The sequence below is a fragment of the Asterias rubens genome, chromosome 6 (genome assembly GCF_902459465.1).
Source record: "Asterias rubens chromosome 6, eAstRub1.3, whole genome shotgun sequence".
Lineage (NCBI taxonomy): Eukaryota > Metazoa > Echinodermata > Asteroidea > Forcipulatida > Asteriidae > Asterias > Asterias rubens.
Window position 1 is genome coordinate 7,364,598 of NC_047067.1, and position 15,061 is coordinate 7,379,658.

The following is a 15,061-nucleotide window of genomic DNA, read 5'->3' on the forward strand; positions in this document are numbered from 1 at the left end:
TCCAAAACGGTCCTCACATTTTTCTTGAGTATCTGCCTGTATTCTTTCTGCAAAAGGGTCAGAATCAAAGTGCCGAATGAAGACTGGAATATTGTAGCAGAGAAATAGATCATCAACACAACAACAAAGGCGCTGTTCTCAGCTGTAGTCTCATAAGCGTATACAACGTGACAAAGTGGTGCTAAAGGTAACCATGTGATGGGGAAAAACAGCAAGAAGATGGAGAATTGCCGCGTGCTCTTGGTGTGAATGGCGCGAAAGTCTGGCTGGAACCGGTTCTCATCGGAGACTGCTGCATTTTCAGGATCATCGATTCGCTGCTCCTGACGTTGGGGTGCGATAGCTCGAGCCTGCTTCCTGGCAATACGGTTAATACAAAAGTTCAACGCGGTGATGACGATAACACCTGGTAACACAACACTATATCCGAACACCACGGAGACTACCGAAAACGACCCGAAGATATCGTTTTCGATGTCCGTTAAATTTAAGTTCATCGTGTACACGATCGCCGTGAGGAGACTTAAAAGAACAGCCGTTGCCCAAATAACGGACAGGCAGACGGTACACTTGCTCCTCGTGACCACTCTCGCGTACAGAAAAGGGCGGGAAATTTTGAACCACTTGTCGGCTGCCAAAAGTACAGCATTTAGGAAATACCCGATGAAAGCAAGGGAGATCATCCAGGTCATTGTAAAAATCAACGGGTATGTGAATGTTTTGATGGCAGTGAAGAAAATGACGGACGGTGGGCCCGCCGATCCCATGATGACAATCGAGACTGCGAGACTCGCCAAGAAACAGTTGGAGGCAGTATGAAGGGAGTGCGTCCGGGCTACCGTCACGATGATTCACATGTAACTCAAGACGATCAGCATGCTCAACACTGAGACTAGAGATACCATTATCCATTGTAGTAAAGGGGTGGAACAATCTTCACAATCGTCATCAGTCAAGGAGGGAACGACAACACTTTCATTTTCTTCTGTTCCCGTTGTCATCTTTTTACAGTGGTCGGAGGAATTACGATTCTGTTCGAGTGTTCGTTAACATTTACACTGTGTGTTCTTTCTCGGTACAAGTATGCAAAGCTCATGCAACGGTTGCAGACTGGTCCCCTTTATCTGCAAGGTACGTGCTTTTCAGAACAGGTGATTTCATTGGATACAATTGTGGCATTGGATAAACGTGCAGTGACGTAGATTTACATGTCTGTGTTTTGATTGGTCCGAGGTGGTGTGTTGCAGCTACACTTGTTGGTCGTGTGCATATTATGAATGTAGTAATTAAACTGGCAATGATGGATTTGATTTTCTCGTCCAAGGGTTGTTTTGTTCCGAGTACTGCGTCCATAATACCATGGAAGCACTCTTGACATTTCCATAGGACGAAACATAATTAATATTTTTCATGGGGTTGATTTTGTTCAAGGTTGCGTGTAATTAATAAACGTAAACCATTACCCCCTAAGTCAAGAAGAGCCACATAATTTAAAATTATTGAGTGAATTATTAAGGGGGCTTAGATCGCAGTAATTGTACTTTAATGAAGATTCAAAGTGATGCGAGTTTGCATGGTGATGCCGAGATAATGACGTCCTAGATTTACTAATGCATCAGCTTGCTCGAGTTTGCATGTTTTACATATACGTCCATACTGAACTACAACCACAAGTCTACTATGGTACTGGCGGTCTTTAGTCTTGAGCTCGGGTCTACACGTATGCGAGGGCGGATCAGCCCCCTCAATAAAAAAAAAGACAACAAATTGCTATAGACCTTATGCATTGGCGTCATCCAACCGCCATCTTAGAGGAAAAACGGTGAGGAAACAATCGAGACGGACGGATTTGTACGCGCGGCGCACAGTATTGGCCAACGAACAACCTCCTTTTGACCTCTAGGTGAGGGCGCCCTACTGAAATGACGTCATGTGCATAAGGTCTATTATTGGCTGGGAATCGTGCGCAGCGCGTACACGCACGCAGGCACTTTTCCACTGTTTTAGGCCGTGTCCGAATTGGTAGCTACGGCTGCGGCTACGACCGTTGCCAGGGGTGTTGCTAAGGGCGTCCTATACTTCAATGCAGGACGACGCGGCGATCCAGCCGTAGCCGTAGCCTCCAATTCGGATACGGCCTCAGATCAAAGATGGCGGTCTATGACGTCATTATGTGCAATCCATCTAATGCAACTGCAGTTAGCGTCTTTTAATACAGTGCATTTTCTCCAAAACGATCCTCGTGTTTTTCTTGAGTATCTGCCTGTACTCTCTCTGCAAGAGAGTCAGAATCAACGTGCCGAATGCAGTGTGGAAAAGTATGATCGAGCTGAAGATCATCAATGCAGCCACCAACCAATCATTATCACGAGTGCTACCACTCACGTACAAAGCGTGAAGAAAGATAGCCGTCGGGAACCAGGTGACGGGGAAAGACATAAAAAAGATGGAAAACTGCCGCGTGCTCCTGGTGTTCATGCCTCGTTGCTGACCGGCAAACTGAGGGGGTGGCTGGTCGTTTTCAACCCGCGGCTGCTGCTGTTGTTGAACGTTCGGTAATATGGCGCGGGCTTGCTGCCTGGCAATTCGGAGGATACCGATATTCAACACGGTGATGGCGGTGACACTGGGCATGATAATACCATAAGCAATTATTACAGACATAAATGCAAACGCGCCGTTCACGCTTGCCCTTGTTAAGTTGTAGACAGTAGCTGTGCGTACAATAGCAATGATGAGACTCCCGAGAAGAGTTGTTGCCCAGATAACGGACAGGCAGACGGTACCATTGCTCCTCGTGACGACCCTGATGTACAGGAAAGGGCGGGAGATTTTGAACCATTTGTCGGCTGCTAAAAGTACAGCGTTGAGAAAGAACCCAATGATACAGAAGAACATCACCCAGGTCAGTATAAAAATCAACGGATATGTATATGCTTTGACGGCAGTGAAGAAAATGACCGAAGGTATGCCGACCAATCCCATGATGACTATGGAGAATGCGAGGCTCGTCAAGAAACAGTTGGAGGCAGTATGAAGAGAGTGCGTCCGGGCTACCGTCACGATGATCCACCCATAGCTCAAGACAACTAGCAAAACAAATAAAGAGACGAGGGGTACCATGATGGAAAGTTGTGTTGAATTGTAGGTAGGCTCACCAGCTTCATCCATTGTTGGAGTTTATTAAATAGTTGTTTATTATTCAAGATATCGCCATGTTTAATGACATACAGATTGCAAGTCCAGCCTGTGAATGTGGAGCTGCCCTCCAAACAACTGCCTACATCACCAGTGACTGCACTTGTCACAGTTGCCCTGGCGAGCAGTCCTTGAAGGAACTAGACAGTCTGGGCACACAATGGCATATTGAAACCAATTGTACCATCTAATCGTAGCTCAATCTGAGACATAGGCGAGACATATCACACAGATATATTTTTTATTACAGTATGTTCTCCGATAGTTATCCGATATGTTATCCGATATGTTATCCGATATGTTATCCGATATGTTATCCGATATGTTATCCGATATATGTTATCCGATAGCTTCTCCGGTATTTCCCCGATATCCTCAGAACAAACTGGAGTTAGAAGTATGATGTTCTTTGTATGATGCTGACATTTCCAGAGTCTTTAAAGGCAGAACCTTGTTTTCAGGCCTGGAATCCTGATCTCACATACACTTGGTAAATCTGCTTCATGTCGTAGGGAGACTGTCCTTGTATTCATAAAACTGCCTCTATTTAAGAGGAAATCCCACTGCATATTATAGTTGCAACGCTCTGAATATAGTCCTCCCCCATAATGCTTTACAGTTCAACCCTTCCTTAACTTTATCTGAACAACAAATTTACAGTATTACCATCGACCGAAGCTCCAATAAGCCACAAATCTCCCGAAAGTGTTTGTCTCAAAATAATGAACCAAAATGAAATTTCTGACAGCAGCCCTGCTGCCTTATTTGTCCTAATTGATGCAGCTTCATTTAGAGCCAATTAGTCTTTCCTCAATGATGAAAACTAGCAAATTGTTCCTATAGACACGTTAATGGATATGGTATCATAATAGACTGAGTGTATTTACAGAGGGGGCCTACCCAAGCCATGACAGTTTCCGGATTTCGCTGTCAGTTGTAAATAGCAACTGTGTACCTAGCGGTTCCTCCCACCGGTATGGATAATCAGTGAGGTTATACTCCTGAAGACGATCAACGCATACGAATCGAAACGTTGAGTTTTCAACCACCGGTTGCCTTTAGAACAACCACTTCTCAAAAGATATTTACACACTGTGCTACCTCACCTGAAGAAATCAGTGAATTTGTTTTTCTTTTTTCTTTTTTACCAAAAAAGTGTTATTCTATGTACAAGTGTTTTGACACTCCCAACCCGGGACTAAACTACTACTATAAAATTGCAAAGTATTGTATGGAAATGCCTTATAAACAAAATACTGTAAAGTAAGTTACAGCAGAACGACATTCAAGGACGAAACAGGACAAAAAAACAAAGTAAACGATACTTAACGAGCTAGGATGGAACAAGAAAATAAACCATAACTAGAAACCCAAAGAGGTGAAATATTTACCAAAGTGTAATTTGCAAAACGTGATCCATTTCAAACTTCAATATTTTGTAAGAGAGCTGTCCCCTGTGACAAGAAAGAAGGTAATTTTATCAGGTAAACAAACGTGGTTATACAACAGGAAAGTATACACCAAGAGACAGGTGTGTTATTAACTTCAGTTTATTTTTGATTGGCAGTTTAATTGGTATATGCACTTCACCTATCCTGGGCCCAACTTCATTAAGCTGTCAAGCAGATAATTCTGCTTGGCAAATTTCTTGGCTAGGCAAGAAACGACTTGAGACCACTTGCAGCAATGATAACGTACGGTATTCTGGCTGGTAAAGGTTTTGTGCTTATGCAAATTTGTTTTGCTTACAGGCTTTGGAAATAGGGCCAAGAGGAGACATCGCTTAAATGAAAACTGGTTCCGGGTAAAGTACAACAGTTTTTGTTATTGGGAAATCACAGGATACCAGTGAGCCCCTTATACCATAAGAGGGCGTTGTTTTATTGTTAAAACTCACCCAATTCGATTCTTGCAAGCCAATTACTAACTGGTCGATTTCGCTTGTAGTTTCATATCTGGATTGAAATCGTATAAGAGGTTTGAACCAACCAGCACCCTTTGGGTCTTCGATTACCTGCTGGTTACGGGCAAGAACGGCAAGTGACAAAGTTTCAGCAGGCGAATAAAAAGTATCGCTGGACCATCATCTTGAAAGGGTAACGAAAACTGAGTTCTGTGAGTAAAGACTAACTGTAAACTTGCGGGTAAAGTCATGTAATATTTCTCGTTTGAGGGATTGTTGACTCTAAAAAGAGCAGGTTTTGGTCTCGACGTTTCGAACAGTATACTCTGCTCGTTTTCAGGAGAAAGGTTCATGAGTAGGCCCTACTGTCGTAACTTTGCTTGGGTTCTGTCGAAACAAAATAGAGTTGCAATAACGTTATTTGAAACGCTGCATACTGGATAAACGGATGGCCTCTCCAAACAAAATGATTTGTCAAGTTAATCTATCGATGAACAACCACATTTTGAACGATATGCAGCTTCGTGTAATATCGTTTGCCTACATATGCCCCTTTTCTATCTTAGCCTCCGTGTGGCATCTCTGGATCATTTATAAGGTGGTAGTCACCAAACAGTTCCATACCTTCTCCAGTATACTCTTTGCAAATTTGTGTGCAACTGAGCTGCTCGCGTCCTCTTTCGGCACCGTATCATTACTGTGTATTGTCCTCTCGAACTACGAATCGTACACGACGATTGTAGCTGGGTCGTATGTTCTTGCTTTCTGTCTGACCGCTTGTTTTATGAGCTTGTTCGCTGTTGCAGTCGACACTTTGATGAAACTTTCACACCCCGTGAAGTATGTCGAGCAGGTCTCACTGATGAGGGTAAAGGTTTGCCTGGCAATGCTGTGGTCCGTATCGGCAATCGTCAGTACCGCCATGTTAGTTCGATTCTATATGGTCACAGAATACATCCGTAACTCCAATACGAGGCATACTGCTCGGGCGCTGTGTGTATTCGTCAGGCAACTCGTGACATTTACCAATTTCTGCGTAATGCCAATAGCTTTGGTTATCCTTGCACTGGGCATCTACACGGTGTACACTGCAAAGAAACACATCAAGGCGATTGTCCCGATTCTGATCCAACCGGCTCCACCACCACGGGACGACGGGGGCACATCACCGAGAGTCGACGGCGTCGAAGCTCAACGGGTCGGCCGCCAGCCTCTGCGCCGGAAGATCGACGACCCGGAGACCAAGGACGGCCGAACCAACATTCGCTACGCTATCCTCTTCGTCACATGCGGCCTCGTATGGTTTCCACTGTGTGTCGTAAATGGCTTCACGAGCTACGACGAGAACATGAACAGCTACGAAATGGCGTTTTTGATCAATGTACTTTTTCTTATCATAGCTTTCAACTGGGTTTTCTTTGCCACCACGATCTCAATTTTGAGCTGCAAGAATTACCAAACTGTCATCAAAAAGGACCTTAGGTACCTGAGAGACAAACTGACGAGATTCTGTAAATAACTGTTAGGCCTATACCATAGTTTTATTTTCAATTTTGTGCCAGTATTTTGTGTTTGCCGTTTTTATAAGTTTTCCTTGCTATGTCCCCTCATTTAATTCTATTAGCCCACCGGTTTTCCTAATATGTAAATTTTTGTCGTTAATTCTTTACTTATATATTTTTCCTTTTTGTTCTCTCTCTCTTTCTTTCTTTTTACCAACACCTGCTCTACACAATCATTATTTTATTTGTTGCCAATTTGTTTGTACTTTTGTTGTCTGCTTGTTTGTCTGTCTTTCTGTCCTGTAAGGCATCCCTCCTCAAGCTCTGCAAGTTTTCGGGTTTTTGCTCCCATATCAGCACCTCCCCTTTATAAACTTCATTAATGAGGTTAATACTAATTATTTTGAAATGTTGTGCGAAGTGAAAATGGAAAGCCCTTTTTCGCAAAGCCCATTCATGATGTGTTGCACATTGTATTAAACAATACTTATTGTAGCATAGGCTTAGTATAAAGACAGCAAAAAAGTAACTCGGCTGTTGTAAAAGCACCTATAATTTTAAACTTATTACTCATTCTAAAAATGAATATACCAGGAGACGGAAAATTTAATTACGGTGATTTTGACACCTCGTTTATTATAATCGGTAGAGTATGTTTGTCGCAGTAAGCGCTTAGAGGTGAAAAGTGCCAATTTCCATTGTTGCAGTAATTCCTATTGACAAGAACAGCTTTTCAAAATTCCCGCCATTAGCTTCACGCTGAATCAGAGGAGAGACGATCATGTAGGAGTTACTGCAACAATGGAAATGGGCACTTTCACCTGTAAGCACATACCGTGGCGACAACAATACTCGACCAATTTTTACAAACAATGTGTCAAAATCACCGTAAATAAATTGTCCGTCTCCTGGTATTTTCATTTTTAGCATACGAGTAACAATTTTAAAAAATATAGGTGCTTTTACAACAGCTGAGTTACTTTTTTTTGCTGTCTTTAGTATAGGATGAAGAAGATTGTTATGTCCTAGAATTCATGCTAAGTTTTGAGAAATTCTCAGCTAAGCTACTTGTAAATATACCTGTCTGTGTTATTTCTGGGGTGTTAACAAAGTAATGTGTGTTTTAGCACTTACTAGTAGATTCAAATGCATAAGCCATGGTGTACTCGTTTTGATTTCTCTGTCTGGTTTATAATTGTCTGTAAAGCATAGCTCTATGGTATACACCCAAACCAGTTTGGGTATATCAGTATAACACCCAAACCAAACGGTGCACTCTCGTAGTGACCACCATAATAGCAGCTAATAAAGTTTTTACAACTTGACTACAAGACTTTGCATTAAAAATAAATACGTTATTATTATCGCTTGTTCCAAAGTTTAAAGCCATTGGACACTCTTTCGGTAAACAGTATTGTCCAAGGCCCACACTTCGTGTATCACAACTTATTTATAAAAATAACAAACCTGTGAAAATTTAGGCTCGATTAGTCATCGGAGTCGGGAGAAAATAACGGGAAAATAACGTTTCGCCGTGTCATGACATGTGTTTAAAATAAATCAGTAATTCTCGATATCGAGAATTGATATTGTTTTAATGTTTTCTCAAAAAGTAAAGCATTTTATTGAACATTATTTCAAGAGAAGTCTTTCACCATTACCTTCTGTAAACCCTGTAAGTTATTTGTAAATCTGTGAACTTTAAAAAAAACATTCTGTTCCGAAAGTGTCCAATGGCTTTAAATGAATGAAATCGTTTCGCGTTGTTTCTTTCAAAGTAAAATGAACTTTTGGGCCGACCATCTTGTCCGTTTGAACTAACAGTTTGTATAAACAAAAAACTTTTTTTTTTAATCGCCATCATTTCCTCTTGCTCATTATGGCCTACTTCAAAACCGGATAATTACCATGATTTTAAATTTGGGTCGTATTCACATTAATATTATTATAGATACCGAACAGAGAATCAAAATGAACATTATAGGGTGTTCAAATAACACCAATGTAATTGTTTTTCTTGTTTTGTAGAAAAAGAGTTTTACTTTAACGCCTCATCAACTCGCAGTGCATGATTGAAATAGATCAACACACCTAAATTAATAGGATAACACAAAGGCATAATTGCTCCAACCATCAATGTCAGCTAATACCATCAGCCTATGCCATAATTACAAGTTGATTACCATTAGGCTACCATTTCAGTTTGCTTGAGTAATGTAAGTTGTCAATAGGGGTGAGACACTGGCTTTGTCAGTTCAGGGTTTTAATGCAATTTCGCTCCACGGATGGGACCAAGTAGGTCTGACAACCCAGTGCCTCGCTTACGTCAAACTGATATTATTTACATTGGAGAAACACATGATGGTTTCCCATCATAAACGTCTACAGTCCCTTTTTCGTTTGCCCGTTGTTAATTTTGGCAATCGCTGTCACGCTCACTGTGCAAACAGGTATTTGACACAGACCGTGTACACCAAGACTCTTCGACCAGGCTGAAGTGAGCACCGTGTTTGGGCCCAACACTAAATCGGGCCCAGCACCGAAATTATCCTCAGCACCGAATTAAAAAAAAACCGCAAACGACCGTCAATACACGTCGACACCACCAGGGATGCTTTATCAGCATGCCTAACTTTAACGAAATTTGTGTCACCTTTAAATTATGAAATTTCAAGATTTTCTTTCAGGGATATGTTTGTTACATCCCTGATCATATCTCCTGGGCGGAAAAATAATCTCAGATTACTAATAAGCTCAGCCCAACTAATTAAAGATTGTCTCAAATTAGCATGTGTATAAATAATGTACTATGTGCGGCAGACATACCTAACTTGGACGAAATTTGTGTCACTTTTAATTTATGAAATTTTAATTTTTTCTTTCATAGATATGTTTGTTACATCCCTGACCACATCTCCCAGGCGGAAAAATAATCTCAGATCACTAATTAGCTCAGCCCAACTAATTAAAGATTGTCTCAATTTGGCGCGTGTATAGCCTAATAAGGTACAAAGTGCGGGTAATCAAACTAACTTTTACGAAATTTGTGTCACCTTTAATTTATGAAATTTTAATATTTTCTTTCATAGATATGTTTGTTACATCCCTGACCACATCTCCTAGGCGGAAAAATAATCTCATATTACTAATTAGCTCAGCCCAAGTAACTAAACTTTGTCTCAAATTAGCGTGTGTATGGCCCATTAATGTACAAAGTGCGGGTAACATACCTAACTTTGACGAAATTTGTGTCACTTTTTATTTATGAAATTTTAAAATTTTCTTTCATAAATATGTTTGTTACATCCCTGACCACATCTCCTAGGCGGAAAAATAATCTCATATTAGTAATTAGCTCAGCCCAACTAACTAAACATTGTCTCAAATTAGCGTGTGTATGGCCCAATAATGTACAAAGTGCGGGTAACATACCTAACTTTAACGGAAATTGTGTCACCTTTAATTTATGAAATTTTGATTTTTTCTTTTGTAGATTTGTTGGTTACATCCCTTACATGATCTCCTAGGCGGAAAAATAATCTCAGATTACTATTTAGCTCAGCCCAACTAATTAAACATTGTCTCAAATTAGCGCGTGTATAGCCTATAATGTACAAAGTGCGTGTATAAACATACCTAACTTTAACGAAATTTGTGTCACCTTTAATTTATGAAATTTTGATATTTTCTTTTATAGATATGTTGGTTACATCCCTGACAATATCTCCTAGGCGGAAAAATAATCTCAGATCACTAATTAGCTCAGCCCAACTAATTAAACATTGTCTCAAATTAGCGCGTGTATAAAGCCTATAATGTACAAAGTGCGGCAACATACCTAACTTTGACGAAATTTGTGTCACCTTTAATTTATGAAATTTTAATATTTTCTTTCATAGATATGTTTGTTACATTCCTAAACACATCTCCTAGGCGGAAAAATAATCTCAGATCACTAATTAACTCAGCCCAACTAATTAAAGATTGTCTCAAATTAGCGCTTGTATATAGCCACATGGTGTATACAGAGTGCGTGTATATAGATATACCTAACTTTAACGAAATTTGTGTCACCTTTAATTTATGAAATTTTAATATTTTCTTTCATAGATATGTTTGGTACATCCCTGACCATATCTCCTAGGCGGAAAAATAATCTCAGATTACTAATAAGCTCAGCCCAACTAATTAAACATTGTCTCAAATTAGCGTGTGTATAATAGCCACATAGTGTATACAAAGTGCGTGTATAGACATACCTAACTTTAACGAAATTTGTGTCACCTTTAATTTATGAAATTTTAATATTTTCTTTCATAGATATGTTTGTTACATTCCTGACCACATCTCCTAGGCGGAAAAATAATCTCAGATCACTAATTAGCTCAGCCCAACTAATTAAACATTGTCTCAAATTAGCGTGTGTATAATAGCCACATAGTGTATACAAAGTGCGTGTATAGACATACCTAACTTTAACGAAATTTGTGTCACCTTTAATTTATGAAATTTTGATATTTTCTTTCATAGATATGTTTGTTACATTCCTGACCACATCTCCTAGGCGGAAAAATAATCTCAGATCACTAATTAGCTCAGCCCAACTAATTAAACATTGTCTCAAATTAGCGCGTGTATAAAGCCTATAATGTACAAAGTGCGGCAACATACCTAACTTTGACGAAATTTGTGTCACCTTTAATTTATGAAATTTTAATATTTTCTTTCATAGATATGTTTGTTACATTCCTAAACACATCTCCTAGGCGGAAAAATAATCTCAGATCACTAATTAACTCAGCCCAACTAATTAAAGATTGTCTCAAATTAGCGCTTGTATATAGCCACATGGTGTATACAGAGTGCGTGTATATAGATATACCTAACTTTAACGAAATTTGTGTCACCTTTAATTTATGAAATTTTAATATTTTCTTTCATAGATATGTTTGGTACATCCCTGACCATATCTCCTAGGCGGAAAAATAATCTCAGATTACTAATTAGCTCAGCCCAACTAATTAAACATTGTCTCAAATTAGCGTGTGTATAATAGCCACATAGTGTATACAAAGTGCGTGTATAGACATACCTAACTTTAACGAAATTTGTGTCACCTTTAATTTATGAAATTTTAATATTTTCTTTCATAGATATGTTTGTTACATTCCTGACCACATCTCCTAGGCGGAAAAATTATCTCAGATTACTAATTAGCTCAGCCCAACTAATTAAACATTGTCTCAAATTAGCGTGTGTATAATAGCCACATAGTGTATACAAAGTGCGTGTATAGACATACCTAACTTTAACGAAATTTGTGTCACCTTTAATTTATGAAATTTTGATATTTTCTTTCATAGATATGTTTGTTACATCCCTGACCATATCTCCTAGGCGGAAAAATAATCTCAGATTACTAATTAGCTCAGCCCAACTAATTAAACATTGTCTCAAATTAGCGTGTGTATAATAGCCACATAGTGTATACAAAGTGCGTGTATAGACATACCTAACTTTAACGAAATTTGTGTCACCTTTAATTTATGAAATTTTAATATTTTCTTTCATAGATATGTTTGTTACATTCCTGACCACATCTCCTAGGCGGAAAAATAATCTCAGATTACTAATTAGCTCAGCCCAACTAATTAAACATTGTCTCAAATTAGCGTGTGTATAATAGCCACATAGTGTATACAAAGTGCGTGTATAGACATACCTAACTTTAACGAAATTTGTGTCACCTTTAATTTATGAAATTTTGATATTTTCTTTCATAGATATGTTTGTTACATCCCTGGCCATATCTCCTAGGCGGAAAAATAATCTCAGATTACTAATTAGCTCAGCCCAACTAATTAAACATTGTCTCAAATAAGCGCATGTATAGCCTATAATGTACAAAGTGCGTGTATAAACATACCTAACTTTAACGAAATTTGTGTCACCTTTAATTTATGAAATCTTAATATTTTCTTTCATACATATCTTTAATACATCCCTGACCACGTCTCCTAGGCGGAAAAATAATCTCAGATCACTAATTAACTCAGCCCAACTAATTAAAGATTGTCTCAAATTAGCGCTTGTATATAGCCACATGGTGTATACAGAGTGCGTGTATATAGATATACCTAACTTTAACGAAATTTGTGTCACCTTTAATTTATGAAATTTTAATATTTTCTTTCATAGATATGTTTGGTACATCCCTGACCATATCTCCTAGGCGGAAAAATAATCTCAGATTACTAATTAGCTCAGCCCAACTAATTAAACATTGTCTCAAATTAGCGTGTGTATAATAGCCACATAGTGTATACAAAGTGCGTGTATAGACATACCTAACTTTAACGAAATTTGTGTCACCTTTAATTTATGAAATTTTAATATTTTATTTCATAGATATGTTTGTTACATTCCTGACCACATCTCCTAGGCGGAAAAATTATCTCAGATTACTAATTAGCTCAGCCCAACTAATTAAACATTGTCTCAAATTAGCGTGTGTATAATAGCCACATAGTGTATACAAAGTGCGTGTATAGACATACCTAACTTTAACGAAATTTGTGTCACCTTTAATTTATGAAATTTTGATATTTTCTTTCATAGATATGTTTGTTACATCCCTGACCATATCTCCTAGGCGGAAAAATAATCTCAGATTACTAATTAGCTCAGCCCAACTAATTAAACATTGTCTCAAATTAGCGCATGTATAGCCTATAATGTACAAAGTGCGTGTATAAACATACCTAACTTTAACGAAATTTGTGTCACCTTTAATTTATGAAATCTTAATATTTTCTTTCATACATATCTTGTATACATCCCTGACCACGTCTCCTAGGCGGAAAAATAATCTCAGATCACTAATTAACTCAGCCCAACTAATTAAAGATTGTCTCAAATTAGCGCGTGTATATAGCCACATGGTGTACAGAGTGCGTGATATAGATATACCTAACTTTAACGAAATTTGTGTCACCTTTAATTTATGAAATTTTAATATTTTCTTTCATAGATATGTTTGTTACATCCCTGACCATATCTCCTAGGCGGAAAAATAATCTCAGATTACTAATTAGCTCAGCCCAACTAATTAAACATTGTCTCAAATTAGCGTGTGTATAATAGCCACATAGTGTATACAAAGTGCGTGTATAGACATACCTAACTTTAACGAAATTTGTGTCACCTTTAATTTATTAAATTTTGATATTTTCTTTCATAGATATGTTGGTTACATCCCTGACAATAGCTCCTAGGCGGAAAAATAATCTCAGATTACTAATTAGCTTAGCCCAACTAATTAAACATTGTCTCAAATTAGCGCGTGTATATAGCCTATAATGTACAAAGTGCGTGTATAAACATACCTAACTTTAACGAAATTTGTGTCACCTTTAATTTATGAAATTTTAATATCGTGATTCAATGGCGTCTGACACCTCAATTTCCACAGGGGACGGTGCCAGACTGATAGTGGGCTCCAAACTGGGACCAAAACTCGATCTAAGATCGTGTCTCCGTGTCGCTACATGGAACGTATACCTGACACTCTCCAACGCCGTATACCTGGAAGCCATGTCTCATTAACTGACACGCTACCGAATAAGCATCGCTGGTCTTACCGAAGCTAGTATCCCAGGAACTGGAGAACGCCGTATCGATCAGTATAAAATGTACCACTCGGGCAGTTCAGGCCGCACGGAGGGAGTTGCCTTGCTCCTTAATAACAATGTCAGTCAATCCCTAACGCAATGGACACCAGTCTCAAACCGGATCCTTCATGCCCGGCTCCCTCAACCAACTGGACCACCCATTCAAAGTACTCCACCCCATGACCAACAACTTGTCATTGGAGATATAAATGCTGTAAGCGGAAAAGTCCGTGCAGGTTACTAGCGTGTTGTGGGAAACTTCGGTTCCGGACAGCCAAGAGCGACCTCGAGGAAGTTTACAACGACCTCGCCGGCAATGCCGAAGAAGGACTGCAAAAACAAACCCCGTCCTACCTTCCAGGCCATCAAGTGCATGCGCGTCCCCCCACAACAGGGACAGAGCACCTCCCCAAGTCGATCGAGGAGACTCATGCCCGCTGGCGGGAGCACTACAACACCATGCTTAACCACCCCCAGCTACGCCCTGCCCATACCTTACTGCACAGGCTTCAGGCACATCCCCTGCCACAGACGTCTCATCCGACTCTCCCACAGTGGCTGAAGTACGTTTTGCTATCAGGAAGTTAAATAATGGGCGTGCTGTAGGACCTGACGGCATTTTTCCTGAGCTGCTCAAATGTGCAGAAACCCCAATCAGTGCAGCCCTCCACAAGCTCTTTCAAAACATATGGTCTTCTGGCAGGGTTCCTATTGAATGGAGGGATGGCATTATCAACTCCCTGTACAAAGGAAAGGGGCATCGAAACCAGTGCAGCAGCTACAGACTT

At 39.5% G+C, this 15,061-nt stretch overlaps 1 protein-coding gene across 1 annotated transcript; it reads right to left on the minus strand.

The window, feature by feature from the left end:
* Positions 1-2,199: 2,199 nt before the first annotated feature.
* On the minus strand, positions 2,200-3,171 carry LOC117291316 (beta-1 adrenergic receptor-like). The gene has a single exon (XM_033772956.1). It carries the CDS (start codon positions 3,169-3,171, stop codon positions 2,200-2,202), a length of 972 nt encoding a protein of 323 aa, XP_033628847.1.
* Between the last annotated feature and the right edge of the window lie 11,890 nt (positions 3,172-15,061).

Coding starts and splice junctions, on each gene's coding strand:
- LOC117291316 (XM_033772956.1), bottom strand. CDS start 3,171: ATGGATGAAGCTGGTGAGCCTACCTACAATTCAACACAACTTTCCATC.